This window comes from Corapipo altera, unplaced genomic scaffold, assembly GCF_003945725.1.
Source record: "Corapipo altera isolate COAL_440 unplaced genomic scaffold, ASM394572v1 0, whole genome shotgun sequence".
Classification (NCBI taxonomy): Eukaryota; Metazoa; Chordata; class Aves; order Passeriformes; family Pipridae; genus Corapipo; species Corapipo altera.
The window spans coordinates 59,127,094-59,155,026 of record NW_020884872.1 but is presented as its reverse complement, the minus strand read 5'-3'; the positions used below and the strand labels follow the sequence as shown (position 1 = coordinate 59,155,026).

Below are 27,933 nucleotides of genomic sequence, written 5' to 3'. Positions count from 1 at the left end.
TTAGAACTGGGTTTTACAGATAAGGGAAGCAGATTTCCACCAAACTGAGCTGAAAATTCATTAGTGCAGTGAGGAATCATTAGCACAGCTGGGCATCCTGTTCTGCTCCTCTGACCATTGGACTAGTCAAAATTGAAAAAGGATGCTGCTGAAACTGTTACTCATACTGGAAGAAGTTTGCTGCAAAAAATCCTGTCTATTGTCTCATACTGAGATGGGTCCCAGAAACCAATAATAGAAACGTTTCAGTTGAAGTGAGTTGATTTAGTGGTCACTACAAGGAGATTTACTCTTGTGCTTTTTACATTTTCCTTTGGGATGTGACTGTCATGTCTCTGAGAATTTTTCTTCCAGCTCTCTAATCAGGAAGATCCACGTTAGCAAATGGATCCTTTTTGGAATGAAAAACAAATGCTTACCTTTTCTATTGCTCTCTAAAGGAAAGTTGTCCTACATATCTGTAGCCATTACATCCACTTTCCCTTAAGAAACTGGGGATACGTGTGTTTGTTGATTAAAGCAGACATCATAGGGCCTGAGATCAAGTGACATTGCTGGACAGAAGCTCTAATCCATCACATCCCACCAAGCATTTGATTGCTGTATTAGAGAGGAGGGGGAGATTGTTCTTTTTTGCCAGAAATTGTGAAGGGTTTTGTATTTAGAAGTCAAGTCAGAGATGTTTTATATATATCAGGGTGCCTTGTGTTGTCAGTAGTGCAGGTAAGTAATTTTCAGTCTGCAAGACAGAGAGGGATTCATTGTATGCTCTAAGCAGTTTTTTTTGTTAGGCAACACTTGCTAACACTTTCTGGTTACTGTCGATTGCAGTGAGCATGTTTCTAGACATCTGTTGCATAGGTAGATCATAATCAACGAGGGTTTTTTTCAGTTTTTGTAAATAAACTTCCTTATTTTCCTTTCTTTTTTTTTTTTTGTTTGTTTGTTTACATTTCTGTAGGACCTGGGGATAACGAAAGTGGGTCATATGAAGCGAATTCTCCAGGGAATTAAAGAGCTCGGCAAGAACACCCCTTTGTCTGAAGTGTAATTATGCTGGTGCTTTCCTTAGAGGGAGAAGGGAAAGTTGCTGGAGAAGCAGAGCTGTTGCAGGCACTTAGCTGTCTTTGTAGTTTACTCTATGGAAGAAGAAGCACTGGTGTTTGTACAGGCTAGCATCTCTGAATTCTTGTGTGGTGAAGAACTTGCTGCAAGAGTATGAAAGGATTTGTGCCAAAATTAAAAAAAAAAAAAGGAAAAGGTGATATGTTCTGCAAAGACATTTTCTTGATGTGCAAATTGGCCAGTTTGGATAAGCCCAGTTTGGTAAATCGATTGGTTGGTGGTGAACCGCACTGACTGGAAAATATAATCAAGAAATGATTGCTTTGCTTACATGCAGCTCAGTGTGCCTCTCTTTATGCTGCAGCAAGATGCCACTGTACAGCATGAGGTCATCCAGTTATCCTTCCGAGGCACAGCTCTGTAAAACCTCCTGTGCAGGAGACCAAGAGGTTTTGAAGGTTCAACACGTGTGCCTGGCAGTGCAGCAGGTATCCAGCACTTGCTGGCCACACAGAAGGGGGAAGACACCTTGTGATACCGTGAATGCAAACTATAATGCATGGTGTGCCTGCCTGAATTGTCTGTTGTTCTGTTGCATGACACATCTGATACTTTAAACACTTGAACAACTTTTATATCAGTTTGAATGAGATTTAATTTATTACTACTTGAGTGTCTTTATTTTATTTTTTTTCAGTTTCAGGCACTTTCTATTCCTCAGTGTTGTGTTTTGCCTAAAATGTGTTCTACGGCAAAGGGTGTGGAAACTTAGCATTTATGCCATATTCAGCAGATTATATATGATTGAAATACTGTACAGTTAGATTTTTAAATATATCATGTACAGAAGGTTTATCAGGTAACTAACTTATGAGAATTTTTGAAAGACCGGTACCTCACAAAAATATCAATTGGCTTCCTGCATGGAAAATGATAATAAATTTTCTCATGGTGCATTTTAATATAGTTATTCAGTTGTCTTAAACATCTGTAGCATATTTGAACTTTTAGGCACTAATGGTTTTATTTATTGTATTGTTCAAAAAGCAAGTTAAAAGACTAATGAAATTTTTTACCAGAAAATTTAATTTTATTTATCATACATATGAAGAGATTTAAAATGTAGCAGCTGATTTGATTTTTGTGGGGTAAGCTTTTACTCATTACTAATTAACTGTTAATTTAAAAACGCATCTGTATGCATTTCTTTAAAAAGACATCAGTTTGTTTCTTGACAGCACTCCTACATCAGTAGACCATAAAAAAATTAGGAAAATCCAAACTCTAAGGTTTTACACTGTGCATGCTAAGATGAATCACATGTAAGACAGTAATCCATGAGAGTAAACATCTTAAAAAAATGAAAACAATGTTTGATTAGAAATTGCACTAGACCAGAGTTTGTAAGGTTATTTACAGTTTACTTAAATGAAACATAGGTTCATAATTGAATTTCCTGGTTAATTTTTCACAGAAGTATTAATCTAGTAGAAAAATAATTTTCAGATATCTCCAAAAAAAATCCTACTTAGATTTTTGAGGTGAGATGACATTGCACCACCTGACAGAAAAGTTGCACAGAATTACAGTCTCCTTGCTGTTCCTAGCAATGTGTCATTTCAGCACAAGGAGCACACTTGACTTTTACTTAATTGAGTAGCTTTGATGTTTCTTGCACGTTAAAGAGTATCTTAATATCTATGTCTGTTTTCCTCATGAGTAATGTTTCATTTGTTTTTTGCCAAAGCTTATTTCCTCTGTATAAAGGGGCCAATGTCAAGTACTGCATCCTGGTTTTGCCCTCCACTTCTCATGTATATGCTTGGACTTGGTCCTTGGCAAGTAGACAGGACTCATCCCCTGGAAAGTAAAATCTAGTCTCTTCATTGTTTTATGGGAAAAAAAAAATCATAAGGAGCAAAACAGGCTTAATTTATATCCAACTGTATTTTTTTGTGCTCTTGCTGCTGTAGGTTCAGCAGGCACCACTCTGGGATCTCTGTGTATATAACTATTCTGGTAAACAAACAAAAGTAAAAAGCTGTGTTCTATTATGTTTTCCATAAAAAACAAACCAAAATGCCTTTCTCAAATGATATGATTTTCATGGTGTTGTATGAAGAGCATATGCAAAATTGGAAAGTTATGTAAACGATGGAAAGTTTGTGTTTGTTTTTTGTTGTTGTTGGTTGGTTGGTTGGTTTTTTTTTATTTTGATGTATTTGATATTCACCCCTTTAAGGATGTTCAGATGACATCTGTCAAGTCTTCATGAGTTTTATTTCCTTTTCCCTTTGGTTCTCCATATGCTTACTGTATTTTAATGTGTGGCGGCATTCTAGTATATTGACGTTACAGTAGACTACATAGTTAATCTTCCTGGTCAATTCAAGGACATAATGCACAGAAGAACTTCCTTTGCTTTCCTGATTGTAGGATGTGATTTCTTTACAACTTTCAGCCTTGCTATGTGCAATGCATTAAGACAGGCTATGGAACAGGATCTCTTCAGGTCACTGTAGAAGTGTATGCTGAGTATATTAAAAAATGGGAGCTGCTTTTAGGCAGGGAAAATGGGCAAATGTTGTGTGTAACAACTTTCTTATGGCACTCCTCAAATTACCTCAGTATAGGACAACTGATCAATGATCTATGTATAGTTCATTTTTCTAAATGAGCACCAAAGAATTTAACTTTGATTGTCCTAAGCAGGTTTTTTTTAACGCACGAGTAGAAAAAAAAAACTGCATCATTTATGCTGTATTTATTAGATGCCCAGGAGAGCAAATTTTATGCAACTCTATGCCTTAGACTTGTGTTGGCTATGAAGTGCAAATGCATGTGACAGGGAGGCTCAAAATATTTAATGGGGGTTCTCTGCTGAGGTCATGGATTTTAACTGTGTTTTTTAAAGACACAATTGTGGCTTTTCTAAAGACACAGTGTTACTCTCTCATGATTTTTCTAGTTTCCAAGTATTGGGTTTTTTCCCTACTGCTGTAAAAGTTCCAGCTCCTAGAACTAAGAACATAAATAGCTACATATTTTAATGAACGGTATTCTTTCTAATTTAATCCTGATCTTAAAAATGCTTCAAAGCATGCATCCCAGTATTTCAAGAGAACTAAGGTAAACACATCCCTAAAAGCAGTTAGTGGTTTAGAAAACGAGTTATCATAATAGATCTTGTGAAGCCTGATTCAGCATGCTAGATTTATGAAGACTATCACTATACAAAGTTTACTGGGTGAAATTTTTTTCCTGCTAGATAAATACATGTGATTTATGTGGTCAGTCAGCATACATTAAAATATGAAAGGAATACGGAGTAATCTGAATTTTTTTTGGAGTGGATGATGATATTCGTATAGATGAAAACCTCAACATCTCAGAGAGGGGAAGATGAGAAATGCATGTTTTAAAATGGCAGCAGGTTACAAAATGCATGTTTCTGTTTTGTCGTTTTCAAATAGTATTTTCCCAGTTCACTGGATTCAATTGCCATAGCAACTTCTGATTTGGGTCATGCAAATTTTGCCTTTATAATGCCTAATACCTTCTTCTTAGAAACGGAATGAAATCAAGCAAACTTGTGGTTGTAGGTGTTGGGGATTTTTTACAATACTTTAAAGAAAAACAAAAATTAATTTTTCTTATATAATGGGAAGTGCAAATTTTCTTTGATACATTTTTATGTATTTTTCCTTAACCACTCTTTTTTTTTCTCCTACATGTCTCTTTCTTTCAAAGAAAAGTATTTTAAACTTGGAAGAGCAGTAAAATGAAAAGCGTATGATCAAAACCCCTCCCAGACTATTTCAATCCAGTATTTCTTGTTTTGGGACTGGAGCAAACATGCTTAGTCCTGTAAATAATAAATAGAAATCATCTTTATCTCTCTTTCTCTGCCCAAAGAAATTCATACTGCAATGTTGTATAATTGTAATTCAAATGAGAGGAATTGATTTTTTTTTAAACAAAAGTCCATTTCATATTTTCCTATCCTTTTTGTAGAGAAATAGATAACCTGCCAATTTTACTTTTTAATTGAACTCAGCAATGCTAATTCACTTAATGAAAATTTCATAATGCCTTGATAATTAACAGATCTTATTTCAAGGGTAAAATGATCAGTGTTTTTCAATGCATCTGGTCTTCATTTTGGGAAGACTGGCAGGAGAAAACTTTTTCACACATAATGGAAAATTAATATGTAAAGTAAACGTGAGAGGATGTTCTGTAGTCCTACTGTAAAAGCAGTTGTAAAACTAGATATTATCCATAGTTATAATTCCACAGGGGACATGTAAGACAAAAACCCCCACAGAGATTCCATTTTGCTTTATACTTCCTATTAATGATTGCATTACTAACCTTTACTACTGTTTCTGCAGTTCTGTCTCTGTGCCCCTAAGTATTAAGTCCTTGCACATAAGTTCAACAGTTCTGGTAACTAATAATTAGCAGTGCAAAAAGTCTTTGTGAAAGGTCAAGTCACGTGAGATGTAAATTGTTGAGGATAACCGAGCTGGAGCAATTTATTTAACTTACAACCAGGAAACGATCATGTCACTCATATGAGTAAATGCGAGCCACAGAGAATTATATGAGTAATTCTAAATTTATTTTTTCACCCTGATAATATATGTACCTCTCAACTGCAGCTCTCCCATATTTTTTATTCTGTTTTCATGGGTTGTATGTTTTGTGGTATGATTTTCATACCATCAAGGTTTGATGCTGCTTATTCTAACTGCGAAGATTTAATGTTTGCAGGAACTGTACATGACTGTGTTGCTGTCTTAGGTAAAGGAATGAGTTTTTGATGACTTGAGGAAGCTGAAGAGTTTGGACAGGATTTAAAATATCTCTGCTGCCTCTTCAGAGATGAATGGTAGCATCGGTGGGATTGATAAAACATCATTTGGTAATTATCAGTAGAAAATCTTTACTGGTTGTTTGAATTCCTGTATTTATATGTAGAATATTGTGTGGAACTTTATCTTTTTTACAAAAAGAAAAAAAATTTTCTAGTTGTTTTCTACTACTGTTGCGTTAGGTTTAATAGCTCTTTTAAGTGTTAGTTTATGTACTTGAAATGCTCATTTCTGCCATACAGAAGCCCAGTCTGTTTCTCAGAAACTATAATCCATTTGGAAGCCATCTGGAGACTTTCAGAAGACTATTTCTGTAGCCAGTTGGAGCTAATACCAAAATTCATAGCAACTTCTGTAGGCTTAATAGTGATTGCCCTTAATATTTTAACTGAAAAAAATTATTTTGAAGGGTTTGTAGTTTTTTTTCAGTCCATGGAATTAAACTTAAAATGTCACTCCCTCATCATATATAAATAATAAAATATTAGCACTGTTAACACTTTTGCAAACTGGCAAAATGCAGATGAATACAGACCCAAAAGCATTCCTGGACAAATTGTAATCAATTTAGCTGTAGCGGTTAAAGACCTACCTCAGAGCAGTCTACAGGAAATTCATATATGTACATGGTAGAATTACAAACATCTATTTTAAATAATTCAAGACCTTGTCTCCCAGTTGACAAAAACTTGATAAGCTCTTTGATGGGATTTTGAGTTCATATAACCTATTGCTTATATTAGTGAGGGCAGAAGCAGCAGGTGTGTAATCTATGTTTAACTCCAGTCATGTCTTTACTAATGTTCTCATGCTGCTTCCCAGCTTCTGTGTCTGGATGACATCCCAGCTTCTTGGCAAGCTGAGATCCTTGCATGTCTCTCTCCTGTTTCTGTTCAGAAAAGCTGTACAGGCAGGCTAGGAAAAAGTTGTAGGGTGCTCCAAGATCAAGACTGACCAAGGCTTCAGGCTCCAAAGCCTACCATAGCAATGGTGGGCTAAAATCCTTTAAGTTATACTCTTGCAATCCCTGCTGAAAGCTCTCTCTAATGATTACACTAACTACTGGAATACCCTTGGAAAGAGAAGTGTTTTGGCTAACTCTACAGGCTGTGTAAGACTACTGAAAATAATGAAAATTATGGTAGCTATTAGTAGGACAAGTATGCAAGTGACCAATCAATGTTTTATTCTATGGAACAAATACTTTGGAAAAATCTATTTATAATATGATTCAAAGACTAGTGTTAGGATTGAAAAACTCCTGAAGCTAAAAGAAATATGGTACAACGTTTAAAGTAATTTGGAATTAATTTTTTCCAAAATCATTGCAATCAACTGTTCTAGGAAGCTGTGTTTGATCCAGGTATAACTGTATGAGAGCATGTGAACTTGAGGGTGAAAACAGGAAGAAATAAACTAAAAGTAAAATTAGATAGTTTGTTTTCTTTATGGAAACTGTGTGAAAAGCCAAAAATAAAATCTCCACAGTGCCCCAAATCCCTACTATGACTATTGAAAGAGATTTAGCATTTGAATTCCCAATTTTATTAAACTAAAGTATTAATTAGATAAAAAACATTTTAGTTTAATTAATAATCTGACAACGTCATTAAAAGGGAAAGAGTTATAGATATAACTATGTTTTTCTCCTGCCGTTTGTTGAAGTAAGCTCTGTTTGGGACTGAATTCTCTTTGCAGTCACAGTCAATTATTTTGTGATTGGGAGGTTGAGGAAAGCTGTTCGAAGCTGCTTGGTCTTGATTTTCAGTGAGGGAGATCATGTGTGCTGACAAGTAGAGTCTAGGGCCTCTTAATGAGAATTTTAAGGGTACAAGATTTTCCACTTGGACAGTTTAGGAAGGTTTACAACCAGCACACAGGCATGCAGATACTGTGAAGGTTCCTAGTAGCACTCTCCTCTCACAAGATGCCATCTTTATCTCTTGAAATAGGCATTTGGACTGTACCGCTTAGCCAGATTCCAGAGGATTTTCTACAGGCATCTGTCACTTTTGGTGTCTGTACTTTCTGTCCTAGTTTACTGTCTCCTTAAATTGTGCACCTTGAAAAATGCAGTTGTCCATATATGACAAAAATAACGATTTTTCCCTCGAGGAGCACAGCTGGGGAACCTGTCCTGAAATAATTTGTTTCATTAGCCACCCTTTTGCACCATATCCTTACAATCATAAAAGAGCTGAAACATGGGACCTCCCTAGAACTGCCAGTTACCTTAGTAATTTATGTATGTTGAGGGGATCATCAAAGGGCAAGGTAATATTTGCAGTGGCAGACAAGATATGCAATAGATGGGATTTGTACATAAAAGAGTACAAGCTGTTGAAGTGCTTCTGAAAGGTGGAGGGCCTGATCTCTGCACCTCACCTCAGGTCCTTCTTTGTTGCTGTCACTGCACACAAATAATTTCACGTCATCCAATACTAGCAGCTACTTCTCTTAATTCACAGCGCTGGCAAACATATTAGTTAGTACTGACAAACTTCTCACTATCACATCTGTATGTCTAGAGCAGGTATCTTTAAATGTCAAGCACTATGGAATTGCATGAATGTATTTTTAGTGTATGTTCTGGCATTTAAAAAAAGTAGATTTCATCTAAAGGTAGTCTAAAGGTTCTGAGAGGATTGCAGCCCAACATGAGTGGTTTCTGTCATTAGCCAGGCTTGTAACTTAAGCTAGTATTCTAGTCAGGTACAACTGTTAGTTAATTCTGTAATAACATCCACTTAATGTACATGAGTGAATGGATAAAGTGCACGTGGAAGTGTTGCAGAGACCTAATTTTCTGCCTAACTCATATATTTGGGTCTGAATAGCAGTTTGTAGCAAAAAGCTGAAACACATGATTTCCAATTCAATGAAAACACATAACTTGATTCGTACTGGTTTAGATAAAAGTTGGTGTGGACTCAGTAGTGTCTGCCCTTTCTTTCCCCTTGTTCCTGTTCACTCCATGAGAAAATTCATCATCTTTGCAAACATCTGTTGGGACTTAGGCATGTGCTTGTCTTTAAACAGTACTTTAGTCCTCCTTGAAGCTTGTTCATGTATTTCAATTTTAGCCTTTACATGTAAGCCTACAGGTGATTTGGCTAGGGGGAAATTGCTCCTCTCATAAGACCAATCATCAGACTGATCATTGCTAGACTTTTAAATGCCACACCTATGAATGTTGTTCTCTTGCCAGTATTTGCGCGTGGATGTGTGTGGATATGTAGTATCTAGTTTGTAGGGTGTATGTGCAAGCACACCTGTACATATATTTGTATATACATACCCTGGTTTTGCCCAATATAATGATGCCAACTTGTGTGTAGAGCCAAAAAAAACTTAAAACTATACAGTGCTTGAGATGCTGCATTGTTTTTATTATAGTATTTTTTATATCAGATGAATTTCAGGATGTTTACAGATACTTATTAATATTTAAATTATACAATGGAGTGGCAGGATGTTTATGATTGTTGTCAGCTAAAGAATTGTATATGATTCTGGGTGAAATTTTGGCTTTTAAGAAATCCTTGGCAAAACTCCCATTGATCTCACTGGGGCCAAGATTAAACCTCTCTGAATCTATTGTTTACTGGCTATTTTCCTACTGTGATAATTTTTTTTAAATGAGTAAAATATATTTATTTTTTCCCAATGTGAAATCTGCAGTTACTATTTGGATTTTTCTACAGAACCTGAAAACTACAACATAGATGGGAATAAATGCCTCAGAGAATGTACAGAATTTTTCACTGATCTGGTCCTTGAGTACGTCTAAGAAAACACCTTCTAAAATAACTTTTGTAAGATTTAATACAGATCTAAGAAGAGATCACCCTTCATACCTCTCTCCGCAAAGAGGGAATGCAATGTGGCGGGTGAATATGAAGAAGTATTAATTGATGAATAAAAAGTAGTCCTGTCTGATTTGCATACCTACTGATTTCATGCAGTTCACCTGGCTCTGCAGAACTGGAAAGAGACACTTGAGGTACCTTATCCAAAAGTACCTTATTGGGAAAAAAAATGTTATATAGTAAGTATGTGGCTTTAAATGTCTTACCAAGACATGGAGGTATCTTCAGAGCCGGTCTTTTGAATGACTTTTAATATTTCACGGATGAATTAAAATGATGAAAATATAAAGTGGTAAGGCAAATCAGACAGCTGCTTGACATTAGAGAAATCACTTGTCTAGACATAGAAGGATCAGTTCTTTAATAGCACAAGGGAGGAAAAACACCATTAATGCAGTGCTTCCTAAATCCCTTTCCAGGGTGTCTTTTAATTGTGTGTGCTCGAAGTATATTCTCCCTGTAAAAAGAGATAAGGCTGTGAAACAGCTAAATAGATGCATCCTAATTTCTTTATCTAAGGCTAAAAATATAATTTTCAAACAAGAGCTGTCATGCACTTTGAAATATATGTGTTGGGAGCAGGTAAGTTTATCTTCATTATAGTCATCCCAGGGATAGTCGGGAGTTGTAAAATGAGGTGGTTATGCCAAGGTTATCAAAAGCTGAAGAAATAGCAAGGCAAACATACTTCTTCATGAGGCTCTTTCTGAAGACATCTGTGCAGCCCACCACTTCCAGAAATCTTTTCCTATAATTTTGTTTAAGAAAGGATCATATTCAGATTCCCATTCTTTCCCTTTCTACTAAGGAAGGAAGTATGCACCTTGGTTGAACTTCCCAGGAGTTTGTTGGCTTTAGGAACAGACCTCAAAAGAATAAAGAGTCAAGGCAAACAGTAGTAGGCTTGTGGAGGATGCCTGGGCTCACCAGTCTGCTAATGTGGGTCTGATTACAAATTTGTGGGGAAGAAACTTCTATTATGCTCCTACTCCAGTTGGTGACTAGTGAGAGCAGATGGGCACTGAAGAGAGTAGACACCTTTCCTTCTGCATGTTGGTTATCTTTCTGCAATTCAGGGCTAGAGTTCAGGACACGTGTATTTGTCTGAAAGGCCATGTGATATGTGAGGAAATGAGGAAGAAGTGGCTGGAGGTCTGGATTCTGCCTTTACTTTCCTGCCATGGAGCTGGTGCAAGACTGGGGGCGACTCAGTTAACCTTTGTGTGCCTCACTTTCTCCACTCGTGGGAATAAGGATGCTCTTCACCTCTGTACAGCCCCCTCAAGACCTATAGGAGAGCAGTGTTATATAAGCAGCTAAGTTTTACTGACACTATTATATGTAGTATAAATAAATTACTTTTGTCCGTAACACTCCAAGAGTTGCTTTTCCTAGTTCCAGTTCTCTTTGATGACCTACTATGTCCTGGGTAGTCAGTTTTGAAGCTTAGCAATTGCTCTAATACTTAAAACTACACACATAGCAGGCTCTATTTGCTGCAGAAAAGAGTAAAACTTTAAACTGCCTGACAAAACTTGCCAATGAAGTATATCTAACAGAGCAGGGGTGTAACTTATGGCTTTATTTACTTGTAATAATGGTAAGGAACAGTGAATTTTGTTTGTTTACATACTGTTTACAATGGCACAGTTTTATTTTTAATATATAAAAACAACTGAGGTATTTATTGCATATACTATTTTAAAGATGTTTTATGTGTTTTCACCTTTGGAATATATTGTTACATTTCCTTGTACAGATAATTTGGGTGGCTTTGTTAATATAGCTAGTAATTTTTATGACTACTAAGTGACCAGTTTTCCGTGCCTTTTTATTGTTGGATGCATGATTATGTATTTATTACTGTATGGAAGTCACTGAGATGTGTATTTTTGTATTCTGATGGAAGCAATGGTTGATTTTATTGTACATGATAAGAGATGCCTTCCATAATGGGCACTCATATGAGATCTTCCTTCTCAAATAAACAGAATGCATTCAATGTATGTAAGTCCTTGAATTTTTTTTTTTTGTGTCTAGAAATCAGTAGAAATCCTTGAACATCATGACACTGAATTTTAGATGTTATCCACTCAAAATATGGGCTGCTACCAATGCCATCAAATTCAAACCAAAATTCCCCAAGAAATCAATACAATGGCAAGTCCTTGGCATGGTGTAAGCCTTTGTAATTTAAAAGAAAACTCTGTATGTTAAAACTAAATAAAATTTGGATGAATGACTGTTGAGCAGCATTTCTGTTCAGTCTGTCAGAGACTGCCTGAACATTGTTTTAAATTACAGGCTTTGAATACAGCTTTTAAACATACTTTATATGGGTATGTGCAAACCCACATGTAAGTAGGTCACTGTGCATGTGTTTACATTTGCAGAGATCTTCCACTAGACCTTGCTGGCATACAGTGTATTAAGCACAAAAACAGATTTGCATTTGCATCCATAGTAACAACAGTCATTAAAACAGAATATACAGTAGCTCCGTTTTTCCAGGGTAAGTGTCAGTAAAGCAAACACAATTTTCCTAAGTAGTGTAGACTGTACCTCTCTTAACACCAACCCAGATAAACACTCATTTGAGTTGATTCCAGAGGGCAGTTCTGCAGGCAATCATCAGCTACCGTGTAGGTCAGTGAGGTACTAGGCTGATACTTAAGACATGATGTGAAAGTAACTACAATCAATGGCACATACAGAAGGGAAAAAACGATGTGTAGGAACCAAGTCAGTTCATGAAGGCAATAATCTTGTGATTGATAAAGGCAGTCATCTTGTGGTTGGGATTCTATTGTCCTGAAGTGATCATACATTGGAGAGGCATTTTTATGGATAACCCAGAATGCTTAAAGGTCAGTACTGGGGGTTTTGATGCACCATGAATTCCGTGTGCTTACAGTTCTCTTAGGATTGAAGTCTGTAGTTCAGTTTTGAGTGTGTTTCGGGAGCATTCCATTTCATGAACTAAGCTGAGATGGTTCGTTGCAATAGTAAAAACTGTGGCATAAATGAGAGACTGTAGGAGAAGTAGCTAATGGGGTAAAGTAGGGGACACCACTGGGGATGGCACTCTGCAGTACATGGGGAGACTGTGTGTGATGGTTTTTGGACACCATGAACTCTGCAGGATTGCTTCTAGCAGCTAAACTGAACAATAAGGTAGGCTTCCCATAGTTTATCTTGCCCATAAATTAGATTTCTATGAATAAGAAGTCAAAGAATATGAAAAAAGTGGTTGGATTTTAAGTCTCAAATTGGGAGATGCACTGACAGAAATTTTTAATAATTTTAAGAAAAGTTTGGTAAATGGGTGAGCTCATACCATATTTTAGTACTTGTGGCATATAATCAATCTGTTTGTGTCAGTGGCATCAAATAACTGCTGCTGAATTCTGAAATTGTGCTAACTTTTAACTTCTACAACTAAATTAATAAAAATTTGAAAAAAAAAGCAGTGGTAGACAAGAAAGAGTTGAAAAGTCCTGAAGCAAATCTAACAGAGTGATTGCCCAGACAGTTTATCAAAAAGGGCTGCATGGATGTCTTGTCTACACAAAATCTTGTAGCAAATTATTTAAAGAGGTTTAGTTTGATGGTGTGACAAACTGCAAGGGCAAAAATGAAACTGATGCAGTATGAGCAGCTCCTTTGTTTCATGTCAATATTAGAATATTAGAATATTGGTAAGTAGAGTATGGTAAAAAGTGGGGAATGAAAATTATTTTTAAATTATGCCATTCAGGCCACTAGAAATTTAGAAAAGTGTTCAGATTAATATCTGCCCGTTCTGGAAGCAGATGTAGGAGTATGGCATTAGCCTGAGCTGGTTGAGTATTAAACTAGTTGATTGCCCCATTTCCTTTGGAGTGATTGCAGACTGTTTCCTAATTACATAAATGTGGTTCTGATCATATTTAAAACCATACTTTGTGAAAATAAAATATATCAATGGACCCACGGCCTTGATCATCCTCAGCCATCTAATGTCAGGAAGATGTCATGGACTGAATCTGTCTTGTAAGCATGACAAAACACAAGGCAGGTGCAATAACTTCTGTCCTGGCCAAATGCACAATAGATGAGTGAGAGCAGCAGCTGGCCCGTGTCCTCCTTCACATGAGAACTGAGGGGATCTACACGGAAGTGCATCTTTCTTTTTATAGAGGGAAAGATGATAGATGTCATGGTGATGAAATGGGACATCCTGGGATATCCTGGGACACGGCAGACACCTCGTTGAGGCAGCAGGATTTCTGCTCTTTAGTTTCCATTTCCTTTCCCTGACGGCAGCGCACAGCTGTGCCTGCATTTGCCCCTTTGAACTCATTCCTTCCCTCTGCCCTTTCGCTGTTATTTGCCTCTCCCATAGCTCAAAGCTTTCAGCCTTTCTCACCTACCGTCATTTCCCAATAACACTTTCCCAAGTGCAATTTCCTGTCTTCAATTTCAATCAAAAAAAAAATCCGCCTGCTGCCTAGCAACATCAATGTGACAGCAGATACATGTTCTCCTGGCAGTCATGCTATCCTCTAAGTAGATCAATTCATTAATTAAGAATCAGACATGTATCTTTGAATCCCTAACACACTGTCCCTGGTGATAATTGTTAATGGTATAATGATTCAAAGGACGGTGTGTTTTCCCTTGTTCTGAGGGAGCACCACTTTGCTGAGACTTCCTGGGCACAGCATCTCTGACCCACTGTTGAAGCCATCAGTACTCTCAAGGTCAAGTCAGCAACTGTTCACAAAGGAGCCTGCAAGTGGTGTAGGAGTATGTACTTCTGATTTTACCTTGATTACTTATTTTCCAACTAGCTTTGCTTAAAAGCATTAATTCAGTCAATCAGAAATATTAAGGGGTTATTTTCAGATGAATAAAAAGAAAAAAGAGATCAAGAGGTTGGAGATGCCATGGAACTGCTCCAAAAACATGGTTTGTTTGAAGTGAGGGGAAGCTCCTTTTTTAAAGTTTGTAGGTTCACAGGTTACTTCAGAATACCTGCACAAAAAACTTGGTGGGTAATGGTTTCAGGCTATCCTTTCTGCTTCACCAGCTTCTACAAACACTGGGAGGAGCAGATGAGTTCTGGGGTAAACTACTCATCTGAGGCACAGTGAAAGTTCAGAGGAGAGTGCCTTTATCTGGAATTGTGTGGGCAACCCTCCCCTAAAATTAAAACCAATGCACTTGAATAAAACAGTATGATGTAAAGTGAATTTTTCTTTTATAAGCGCTGACTTTCTAGCAAGGTGAGCTTTATGTGATTCTACTCTGGCATTCTATTTCTCACTTCTCTCTTCTGGACCTCCACCTTCCATGCCACTATGTTTTGAGCATCTTCTCTCAGGTAATCCACAGACTGTAAACCCAAGGAAGTGTTGGTACAGGAGGGACACTCCAGATGAAAAGAAGGGAGAGCATCAGACAGCATTGATTGCCTTGTAAAATCCAGTTGAATTCTGAAATTATTTTTCCAGGTGCCAGTATAAGTCACATCTGTAATTTGTTATTTTACTTATCAGAAGAAAACAATTGAATGAGTTTATATATAAAAAAAAATCAAATATATTCCTAAAGAGTTTATAAAGGGTGTAGACAGCTACACAGGGAAAGATGGAGGAGAAAATACCTCCGCCAGCTCTGCTCCACCACAGCATCAAGAAATGAACTGCATAAATTTTACAAATTCAGTGTAAAACCTTCCAAAATTGTCTTAGGAAGGTATATACTGCTTTACAAATCCAATCTCCTCAGAATTAAAATTTTCAATATAATTTTTGTCTCCCTGTGACCACTCAGCCATGAAGATTATTCCTCTGTAGTTGCCAGAATCTTAAGTCTATTTAAAATATTGATAGAAATATTAATTTAGTCTTCTGACAATTGCGAAAAGAGTAGCCTGGGCAAATGAGCCTAAGTTATTGAAAAAAAAATAATAATTAATTATGTCAGGACAATCAATCCCCTTGTATTTTTCAGTCAATAAGAACCATAGCTAATGGCTGACTAAGCTCAGTTAAGGTTTGATGAAGTACTAGTTTTTAAACAGAAGTTAAATTATTAACCCATATTGTTTGCTAGGAGGATCAATAACACATCATGGCTTATTTTCTCAACATAAATCCCCTCTCAAAATGTATATATTTTGAAAACAAGATTCAATGTCCTGTCTTAGATGGCTGGTCTATCTGGATTTTCATTAAAGACTTTTCCCCTTACTGGATTAAATGGAGAAAATCTTGGAACATAAACCCCTGTGGTACTTTTACATCTGTTAAGCTAATAACCAGATTGAATCCCTGGAGCAATGGAAAGAAATAGTATTTTCCCTTAATTTAGAGAGGACTCCTATCCTCTGCAAACCTCCTTCCTTTGTGACCTGTGGGAGCCTGACCATCAGGTTGCCTTTGGGTTGGTAGAAGGGATTTGCCTGTTAGGAATCATGGTTCTGGAAAGATGTTACATGACATTTTACCAACCTGTTAATGTTCCCATTCTGGCTGCCAGACTCACTTGTTGCTGCCATCAGTTTCCCTCCTTCCACATTAAACAGAGAAAAATGAGAATTTTAGGGTGCATACCATGTTAAAATTCTGTTGCACCTTAGTTTTGGGCACTGAGTGACTATGGTGTGTAAGGCATCAGTGACTATAAGATGTGTATAATGATGCTGTTGCAATTTCTTGTTAGACTCGCTATTTCACCAAAACTTTGTTTGTATTCAATATTAAATGACTGTTTAAATTTATTTAGTGGTTCAAGACCTTTTTGCATTGACTCTTTTTACTAGCCCAGAATAGAAGTCATTCTCTTTCAGAGATACACAAATTATAACTGTTAGGAGAACTTTCCCCGAAGACATTCAATACCTCAGCTAAAATGCAGTTTCTCTTTCTGAATCCCTTCATTTCCTCTTGTCCTCCCCTTTCGATAGTCAAAAATAAAACTGGAGCAAAAAGCTTGTTGATAACACTACATTTTGCAGGGCAGCTGTATCCCTTACCTTCCATTCTCCTTTGGCCCTCAGTGTCTTTCAGGGCATCCAACACCAACACTGGTGGTGTCTCTTGCTTCAGACACATGATTAACATTTTACAGAGGTGATGAAATTTTAGCATGAATAGCATGATATATAAAATAGATGCATTACTTGTGCAAATTGTACATTTAATCCTCTTTAGCACACAGACACAGATGGGATTTCCCATTTCCTTTAAAAGCAGGCCACCTAGTGCTTGCAGAGCTTCAGCACAACAAGAAACCCACTGCCAACACCTTGGTTTGCTCCCTCCTTCATTTGCACTCCCTTTAAAACATGGCACTGCTCACCTGCTTTTCAAAACATACTACGCCATTGTGCAACTTAAAAGAACAGAAGCTTTGGGTTGTGATTTTACATGCCTGTTCCCTTTCTTACTCTCTGCTACTTACTTAGCCCCAGCACTGTTTTTTGTCAGATATCTCTGTCAACCAGCACAAACTCCCTAATATGGTCAAGAAGAGCCAACGAACTTGACCATGTCATAGGGATCTGCTGAATTAATGAACTAAACCAAGTTATGGAAGGATCTAGTACTAGGACTGGCCCAGTGAGGGGGCAGTACTGGGAGAAAAGAAGAACTACAAAAGGGAAAGAGAGGACAATATTGCCCTTTCACCACTACCAGCCAGCTCACAGAAACCACATCCTCAGGTTCACCAGAGAAAAAGAGAATGAAGGTAGACACACTGACAACTGACACCAACGCACTGTAAGAGGAAAAAAAAGCCCCAGTCCTTTACAAGTGCTATTAAAAATTCATGAGGTAAGTAGTATCTGTACTGGAATGTGACATCTCCAAAGAAAGCTGAAAAGCACAGCTTGGAATGATGTTACTAATTCTGTAGCTGTATGACTAGACATGTAACCAGTGTCCCGGGAAGATACTTTATCCCAGCATTATGTGAAGATTCCTTTCCTCCTACCAGTGAGACAGAAGGAGAAGACCCAACCAAATGCTGTTACTAATGGTCCTGTGGCACTTTTCATAGTGTGTCTAAATTCTGGTGGAGGTCAATCCTGCACGAGTTTTGCTTTGGATAAATTGGATAAATCTCTTGGTGAGAGGTGAGTTTGGGGTGTTTTGTGCATATGTTATAACTGTAAATACTGAGCTACTCAGCCTTGTATAAGGTATAGCATAGCTAAATGCAGCCCTGCATGACTGTCAATGTATTTGAGAATATTCTCCTTTTATTGTATGGGTTTAGCTTCTCAGTTAAAGTAAAAAATCGGTGATTTTTCATTCTAGTCTGATTTTAAAGAAGTGCAGAGCTCTTACTTTCATTAAAAAAAAGAAAAAAAAAAGGAAATTTAACACTAGCTAGAGGATAAATTTGTATCACTAAGAAGTACATTTCTAGAAACCCTGTGTCATAGACTGTAAAACTTGAGAAAATTACTAAATGACAGAAGTTATAAATAAATGTTTTCTATATTTGGTCTGCGCTGGATAATGGGCACCTTCATGTAACAGATCTTTTGTTAACTACTGTCAGAGATGAAATATGGGCCGGACTGTTAGATCTGAATTAGAAATGCTGACACTTCTACGGTAGTGGGAACTTTAATAGAAGAAGTAGTCTAAACAAGCTTCTTTCAAATTGAAAAAACCCTGTAATCGTGTTTCTCAGTGCTTTGTCCTGTTGGCAGAACTTTATGTTTCACTTAGGATTATGTCACATTAGTTCTGTATCACCCTTGGTAAAAGGATGTTGAATGAAAAGAGAGGTGCATATGATCACTCTCCAGATGGATGTCAGAGAGGTTTTGGGGTTGTTGGTTTTTTGGTTTATGTATAATGAATGAAGTCCAAGAACCAGCAGCCCTTTATGTACACACAGTACATTAGTACTTTTTAATTGGGTTTTTCTTTTTGACAAAAGAAGACATACTTTACAAAGAGCTTTACAACGCCACATCAGGATTGCTCTGGAGATCACTGTTGGAGGACAATGTATGAAGTGCTTTGAAACAGAGAAGGAAGAGGGTGTAGGGCACAGTAGCTTAAAATTCACTTTCTATCTTCTTCCAGATGCTTCTGGAAACTGAGGGACCATAATGGCCTTTCTATATGGTACTCTCTTCCTCAGTCCATAATGTGAGCAGCACTCCTAGCTCTGACAAGTCTCCTTCACCTGCAGTGTGCATCATTATCTTTCCTGAAAATAACTGGAAAACATCCACACTAGAATTTAGACGCCTCAGCAGAACACTTTATTTTAAAGAATATAATGTATTTTCTGTAGCAGTGTGTATTTTTCACTCACATACACATATATACACTCCCCTCAAATATACTATATAACTAAGTTGCAATTTATTATTTATATTAATTATAAATATTAATTTCAATTTTTAAAATAATATTTTAAAACTCATCACCCATAAAACTGAAATAAATTTTACTTGGAAACTCAGCCTTAACATCATCCATATATATCAGCTTTCTGCAGTGTCTTCAAGTGCATTTATAGAGAAGATTATCCTCCCCTGCCACACTTAAGCCAGAAGGGGACCAAAAAACCTCTCAAACCCATGAATTAAAACAAGCAAAAAAAGAGGAAGCTATAATCTGTACAGTGGATCCTGGCTCATTTCTCAGGTTTAGGCTCTTCCCCCATCACATACTAGCTATCAGGAGTGGCCTTGTGTGTTCTAACACTGTCGCTCATATAAAAAAAAATTGTATTTTTTCAAAAGAGAAAAATCAGCTTTTCAAAGCTGCAAAGCCCAAAGGATTCCCTCTGCCTGGATAATGAAGGAGGCAGGAGGAGAAAGGGTGCCTTCAGGCAAACCTGCCTTGCCACAGCCTGAGGGAATCAGGATAGGAAAACAGAACATCAGACTATTTCCTGAAGGTGCCTCATGTGAAGTCCTCAGTGATTGTTCTGAAACCCTGCATTTCTTCCCCACACAAATAATTCATATCAATCAGCTTCCAACCACAAAAAAATCCTTTTGATGCCTTGAAAAATCAACACCATTTTGCCAACGAATAAGCTAAATCAGATCAATTTAACTTTGTTTTCTGGTATAAAATTAGTAAAGTTAGGCTTGTAGGAGAATGGAAATCTATTTTAATTTTTATCCTTTGGTATGATGTGTTTCAAAGGGTATATTACTAAAGAATCCATCATCAGTATGTTATTGTAACTTACCCTTCAGTGACATTATTATACTGTTAAAGTCACCTCATTAAGAACTAGATGGTTTAACACTTATGACTATCATAGACCTTTTAGCATATAGTAAAGAAATATGGGTATTATCGACACTTCACCCACTAATTTCTTTCCTGTACCCCATCTTCACTACCCCCAAAGAACAGAAAATCATGTTTGGTCAATCCTTAATGAACTTCTTAGTAGCAGGAAAATACCTAAGAAACCTTTTGACTGCAATTTCTCAAGATAACCAACTTGCAGGGACAGGCCTCAACACTTCCATGTATTCAAAGCTGATGAAATTAAAAGCTACTGGTATTTCTGGAAAATTTTTGACAGATAAGGAAAAAAATAAAGTAACACACAGCTTTCAGGATCAAACTCTGATTTGTCTATAGCACATCTGTTTTACTATGCAGCATATGACCTGGGAAGTTATCTGAAAGCAAATATTAATTCTCATTTATGTCTTATCAGTTGCAAATGATGACACATTGTTGAAGTTCAAATAATTTGGTTTTAAAACACTTTTATTACTTTTTCAAATATTCCTAATGCAGTTTCTTGCAACTAAGCAAGACAGACAATGGATTATTTCCTTTTTGACTAATAAAATATGTTTTGATTCTATATATTTATAAATATACAAATAGATATATTTCCACAGCTTTAAAGCATAAGTGGCCACCTTTCAACAAAGTTAAAAATTAATTTTTCTTCATTAATTAATTACATGAATAACTAATACCTCTATGGTATGTGGCCTAAAGTGTCCAGTAAAACATGATGTTACCAAGATGTATAATTTTAAGCTACATTTCAAGTCTTGAAAAACTCAATTTACTCTCACAATCAAGTGAGCTGTAGCTAATAATAACACCATGTCACATTTTTGCAACAAAGAAAGATGAAGGCTTGTTTTTAGAAGTTTAGATCTGTTGTCTTACTGGTCAAAACAAAGTCATGGAGTTGCTTCTGGTGCCAGCCTGTTTTGTTGGCTTTTTTTCAAGCTGCCCCTTGACTTAATAATAGAACATTATAGACATTATTGTGATCATTATCCACATATCTCTAGATGCTGACTTCTAAAAAAATCATTCCTATTTAGACTCAGGCATAGTTTATCACTACCCTACCCATCCCATCCCACTACCCTGACCCAACAGACTCCATACATCAGGAGTTCATGAGCTAATCATCACTCACAGCACTTCAGCTAAACTGGATGTGTTCTGGAAATGCATTTCAGATATTGTTCACATTCCACATTTTTGCTCTGATTGGCTTATGTGGTTTAACTTTCAGTTTAAAAGTAAATTTATCTGGTTCTCAATTGGGCCTGTAACATAGGCCCTGTAACATTTCTGAGCTGAGAAATTTTCCCAGAAAAATTTCACTGGGAAAATGAAATAGCCTTTCATGAAGGTAGCTACTCAGAAATCTTATGATGGTAGGGAAGAACTCACAGGATTTCTTTTCGGTATTTCTCTTTTTTATTTCATTTTGGCCAAGATTTTCTGTCTTTGAACAGTGAGTTGAAAAGAAATCCTTGGGAAGGAGTTTACAGATGATTGTTTCCTTGTCTCCTTGTCACTCATAGTTTTTTGGTTTTGTTTTTTCTCTTTTTTTGAGAGAAAACTAAAAAGGAAGTTTGGGAGAAGCTATTAATACTCAAATTTTGTTGAAAAGTTATCACCAAGACATATAAGGATTTGGTAGTTTCCAGTCAATATTTTGATGGAAAAAGAAAATAACACTAATTAAAGTGTTCTCATGTTTAAAGAGCATTTATGTTATAGACAGAATCAGAGGGGAACTGAAATAATCTCTGAGTATGTGGCAATACTGAGGAAATCAAGAATCAGAAAGACTTAAATGACACACAGCAGCCATTATTTGTGTGTGCAATATAAAACCAGGCAAGCCAAATGATCATACTGAGACTGACTTAAACCTTAAACATATGCTCAAGTCACTTCATTTGGGATGAAGAGCACATTTCAAGATATGTTGCAGCAGCGCAGAGAAAACTGTGTAGCAAGTCCAGCAGAAATGAAGAAGAAAATGCACCATAAACATTACAATAAACTATTGTCATTGTGGGAAAATACTTACTGTGCAAACGATTTCCAGTTCAAGAATAAACTCTGTAAAAACAGCAATAAACTGTGCCATGTTTAGAGAATATAAAGGTCAATGAAAAGCAAACAACTGACATAAATCCACTTGGAATCCAGATGCTGTAGCATCTCCGCAGTAGTTGAATTTGAGAGAGAAAATAAGTCAGATTTATTTATATGTGGAAGGAACAAGATCCGAAATGCATTTCAGTAAAGCATCTGTTTTTTCTCTGATTTCACAGCAGGAATACTAGAGACTACTTAAATAAATGAAGTTGTAGAAAATTTAATTACCATTAAACATTTACAAGGAAATTCATTGTTCCCTGGAGTTACCACAGTTGTAGTGATGATGGTGTATGACATATCTGGGCTTTAAGAAGGAATCACATGCAGCAACTAGTTGGAAACAAACGAGAGAAGTGTATAGGGTGTACAGCATCTGCAGATTAAAGAAATTATAAGATTTATCCTACAATAGAAATTATCTAAACATTTGAAAAAAGCAGCTGATACCTTTTATGATGATAGCATAACTGTAAGCTGTGGGAAGACAAAAATGTAATTTTTGTTACAAACTTGTCTGATATCTTTCCAAAAATACACCAAAAGGGAAAGGTAACTGGAGCATTGCAAGAATTCTGCAATAATGTTTAAGGTTACATTCAGCAAACAGCACTTGAGCATAGTTAGTTCTGACAAAAGGAGCTCTCCGTATTGGTTTTGACCTTAACATTACCAACTACCCAGTAAATATCAGTACTTTTTCCCTAGTTCAGAAGAGGTATTTGCCCCATTACTGCATTTTTGGCAAGTTCATCTTAACCTAAATTCATTCACAAATATGGGCTGAAGACAATGAGATAGTGTGTTATCTGACAGCAGACAGAAGTGTTTATTTCAGTCTCTCAGTGTAGCCTGCAGTAAATGTACCTTCTGGTTAGTAGGCAGACATACGCAAGCAGATACTATGACGTACTGCTGGCACGCAATGTTATTTGAATGATCATTACAAAACTAGCAATGAAGGACACTCTGAAAACTCCCTCATAGGCTTGGGTGTCATCATTAATCCTTAAGGAAAATTCATTGATTTAATCAGCTCGTAGTAGCAACAAATGTGTGCATAACTCACAAGGCAAAAGCTGAAGAAATCCATAAGGAACACAAAGTGCAGTACAGTTACATCCTTTCCCAACAGTAGTCAGTTATTAAGAGGGTTTGTTTAACCATCTTCTAATTGACCAGACTGGCACTGAACATTCTGAATTGTCCTGGTTCCATCAAAACTTTCTACAGAAGTTTTAGCTGTGATCTGGCTGTGATTGCTGGCCAAGCTGGCTTCTCACTGTAGCTCAGCTGACTGGCTATCTAGCTCCCTGGCATCAGGCCAACTGCTCAGTTGGTTTCTTGGCTTCCCAGGCTTGTCAGCTGGCAAAGAAATAGATTGTTCCATTTTTTGCCAGAAAGGCTGCAGAGCCAACGTGTTTTGTTCCAGCACCTGATGAAACAAAATATTGACAAGTTGGAATTTCCTGTAGAATAAAAATTTCACTTCCCAGCCAGCTCCAGTTATTATTGTATGCTCTTGTGTAACACAGTGACAACGTTTATTGCATCCTCTAAGCAAACACAATGCACAGAAAGGATGTGAATTCAGAGAGCTTTCCAAGGCTTTGGATAATAATCTCATATCATCTGAAACCGCCTCTATGGAGCACAATGCATCTTTTGATAAGGTTAGTTTGTGACGCTTTCCATTTTGCGTTAAAAGGCCTATTTAGTTGGTTCCGAGAACTCATTTATCAGCAGGACATAAAACTGGCCAACTGAAGGATGAATTCAGTATATAGTCCGTGGATTATGCCCCTTATGCATATTGTTTTGAAAGATGACTTAACACAGGTCAGAGATCAAACTCCAGAGAAAGAGAAGCCAGAAATAGCTGCAATATACAGCTTGTATAAAAGTTATTAGGTTTCACTGTTGAAAAAAGGAATTAAGATATCCATAAACATGCAAATAAAAATGACTTCTCAGACATGTCAGAAATGGATTCATGAAACATTCAGTGAAGAGAAACCAAAAAATGCCATCACATTATACTATAATGCCATAAACCCAACCTTTGTCAGACACAAACACCATGGTCCAGTCCAGGCCAAAGAGTCATGACAGGATGACTGAGAAAAAGAGTTCCAGTTTAGGAGGTGGTAGGTGTGTCAAGAGTGTTTTCAAAGAGACACTGATTAGGGCCTAAATGGCAAAGCAAGCCAACACATGGGTATGCCCTTGGCAGCAGAACAAGAAAATTTAAGTTGTTCCTGTTCTTGGTTGTTTCTGTGCTATCCCCAGTGCCATGCTGACACATTTATTACGCTGGTGAACTGGATCAGCAAAACGGAAGGAAAGCAGGTTGTTCTCTATTCTTCTCAGTTCAGTCTCATTTATTGCTTGATTTCACAAATGTTTGTGCTGGCACAGTCCAGAAGCAGTGCAGATGCAGGAGCAAGGAGCTGGGCTGGGGAGCTGAAGGGTAAGTTATAAACAGAGAAGCCACTAAAAGTCATTAATAAAACTATTACATTATGACCTTTAGATTTTTAAATTTTTTTTGGTCTTTTTTTTTCAAGGGGTTGGGGAGAGAAGGGTGGAATATTATCAAGCACATGGCAGATCCTTTCCAGCTTGCTGCAAGAGGATCAATGGAAAAGGCTTAAACAGGTTTTAAAACAGGAAGAGTATGCTATGCCTCCTGTTGAAGGTAGGAATACATATAAATTACGCATCTGCCTTTGAGAAGGCAATCCTTATTATTCTAAGTGTAGCTTACACAATATAATTTCAAGTCTTGCCCAAACTTAATAAAGCTTTAGAGACACATTTTTCAGAAGCAGTATCATAAAAAAACCCTGACAAAACAACATTGACACAATCATGCAACTGTGTAGTTTTCCTGTACAGAGGAAAAAAATGTAAGTAAGGGACTAGGAAGAAAACGGACAGAATACTACCAGAAAGTCACAGACAGAACTGGCATTCAATACCTGAGAGAGATGACATATTGCTCAGTCTGAGATAATATTTGAATAAGTTGCTCCAAGCCAGTGATCCTAAGATATCAAGCTTAAAAGCCAGATACAGACAGTGAGTCAGGATAGTGACAGTAGTTTTGACAAAAAGATTCTAAAGATGCCTATTTTTCATACCAAATGAGCAGGTAGAAAACACTACAGATGCATGGCCAGCTCTGCCTGATGCTGATCCCCTTCATGGGGCCTGATCCTGATCCCCACAAGTGGACTGATGTCACAGCCTGGCTTTTACCTGTCCCCATCCCGATGCCCCAGGCTGGGGCTGTCCCCAGCTTCCCTGCTCCCTGGCTGGGGTCAGCAGAATGGGTTCTGAGTGGCCAGACCCTGCCCTGAAAAATATAAAATTAGCAGGACACAAAATACCAGAGCTCAGAAACCAACACTCTATTTCTTCATAATTAATATAAATTTTAAGAAGTGTTGGCTGACCAGACAAGTTTCCTGTGCTTTTACATAGACGGTATTTAAATCAACTGTAAAAAACAAAAAAAATTTTTAAATCACTATTTCAAAGCTATCTCCATTTTTATTACTGTGTAAAAAATAACATTTTCTCTGACAAACAATGGCATGCTGTGGGTTACGTTTCATAGTTTCCTGATGAGGATAAATCTTGATTTTTCTCAAGGTTTTGGCAGGGAGCCATAGGAACTCATTATTCTGAATAGTCTCAGCGGAATTATAAAACAAAGGGAATAAAAGGCTTGAATTTATTTTTAAAGCATTCTTTCTCATGTTTACATTGCTTCCAGAGCTATTTTGTTTTGGAATTTTTTTACTTATTGTTGATACATGACAAACAATGATACATTAAAAACAACAAAATCCTCTTAACAGAATTTTTAGTTTTCTGAAATGTGTTTTTAGTGATGGAGTTGGTCAAAAGGAGGTATTTTGTTGGTTAGCTGGAGATGTGCAAACTGTTAAAATGTCTTTACCCAAATGATAGTGTATTTCCAAGTGAGGCTGGTCTCAAGGGGCACTGAAATGACGACTAACTTGATTTAAATTTGATGCTTTTAGTCATTTACTGTCTCTCCATCTCATAGGGACCTGCAGTTCCTAGGAATATGAGAACCATTTTATTTGTCCCACTTAAGCCACACAATGTGATGTATTTTAGAACTAGCCCTTTGTTTCTTTTATCTATCTAGTGTGTGGATGGTTTGTTGGCTTTGTCCATAGCTTACTAGTTTTTACAGTAAATTAAAATGTAGCTCACCTACCTGTTGGCAAAAATCAGTAAGTGAATATGCACACCCTGACTTCTGAAGTGTCTAAAATGATTGCACAAACCAGAAACAGCCCATGATCAAAGACTAAATAGAAATAAAAGCCACAGCTCAAGTGAAAACAGAAGGTAGGCACAAGCAGGAATTATCTAGAGAAGTAATGGAGATCCAGTAGCAAAAATTCTCACACAGTAGTCTCCCTCTGCTTGTCTTTGTCTCTGTAGAGTGGAGCAGGTTGGACTTTGAAACGGCCCAGTATTGAAAAAGCTACAAGGCTAGCATCTTAGGATTCTTTTTCTCTTTCCTAACCCCTTCCCTAGTATATGAAGTTTGGGATTTTTTGCTGAATTTAGCTTTGGGGGTTCTTTCTTTTCTGTCTTTCAGAAGCCGTTGCCAGCACATGCTGCCCTGTCTCCACCTGTAGCCACAGTGGAACTCCAGTTCTGCTGTTCCTCCTCCTGAGCTTCACTCTGACATGCCAAGTCTCAGAAAGACCTGTCCCTATTCCAAGAGTCTCTCTGGGAGGGACACAGTTGTTAGCGCACATTGCTAAGACGATCCATTGTGTATTGTCCAACACACTTCCTCATTTGTGTCCTTGTTGTCAGGTTAGTCTCTGAAGGAGCTGCTGCTGCTGCTGCTGAAACCAAGCTATTTTTGGAAGCTACATGAAACTACTGTTTCCATGCAAACAAAATGAAATCCCAGGCCCCAACAGCACCTACACTTAAACACATATCATCCTAGCTCATGAGGATGCGGAAATTAATTGCGTATTTGCTGGGCCAAACTGTTAACCTGGTGTCCAGGGGAATCTGGCAGCACCGAGTTTAAAAAGGGCATGTGGAAAGGAAGAAGGGCGCAGGATTCCCAGGCAGGGTTTGACAGTCTTGTCTGTGCCTCGTCTGACTAAAACCACGCTGTAGCCTCCAACCCGAGGCAGCCAGCCGCCTGGGATGCCACCCTGCCGGGAGAGGCCATCCCGAGCAGCAGGATCGGCCCAGCTCACCTGGCAGGCACACACACAGCCCGGGGCTCTGCAAGAGCCGTGCCCGCGCCTGGGCACATCCCGCGGGACAGGACAGGGGCAGGGGCTGGACAGGAGCACGGACGGGGACTCGGACAGGGACGGGGTCTGGGAGAGACAGGTACGGGGGCAAGGGCAGGGACAGGGAGAGTGACAGGGACATGGACTGGGACGGGAGCGGGGACTGGGGCACGGAGAGTGGCTGGGGCATTGACGGGGGCAGGGACTGGGGCCTGGACTGGCACAGGGCGAGCAGAGTCCCTCCTCGGGCCCCGGCCGGCGCGGCGGCGGCGGCGGCGCGCGCTCACCCCCACGCGGGAGCGCGCGCGAGCGCGCGCACGCAGCGGGAAGAGTGGTGCGCGTCCCCGCCCCCGCGCTCGCGCCCCGTCGCGGCTCTTTCCGGGGCGGGCCCGGGTTCCCCGCC

At 37.9% G+C, this 27,933-nt stretch overlaps 1 protein-coding gene and 1 long non-coding RNA gene across 7 annotated transcripts in view; one reads left to right on the top strand and one right to left on the bottom strand.

Annotated features, from left to right (window-relative positions):
• The window catches only part of DGKH (diacylglycerol kinase eta), a 167,092-nt gene extending 155,275 nt beyond the window's left edge, over positions 1 to 11,817 (top strand). For all 5 annotated transcript variants that reach the window (XM_027649738.1, XM_027649729.1, XM_027649747.1 and 2 more), the window contains one exon: positions 962 to 11,817. In XM_027649738.1, the coding sequence (XP_027505539.1) occupies positions 962 to 1,014 (53 nt within the window). In that variant the 3' untranslated portion in view covers positions 1,015 to 11,817. The remainder of the gene's footprint in view (positions 1 to 961) is intronic.
• Positions 11,818 to 18,913: 7,096 nt separating this feature from the next.
• Positions 18,914 to 27,759, bottom strand: LOC113950201. 2 transcript variants are annotated; one of them, XR_003528694.1, is made up of 3 exons: positions 27,281 to 27,759; positions 22,450 to 23,656; positions 18,914 to 19,040 (listed from the first exon to the last, which is right to left on the bottom strand). It is a non-coding gene; the product is annotated as an uncharacterized LOC113950201 (long non-coding RNA). The 2 variants fall into 2 exon arrangements; XR_003528693.1 differs by lacking the exon at positions 18,914 to 19,040 and having other exon boundaries at positions 20,545 to 23,656.
• Positions 27,760 to 27,933: the final 174 nt, after the last annotated feature.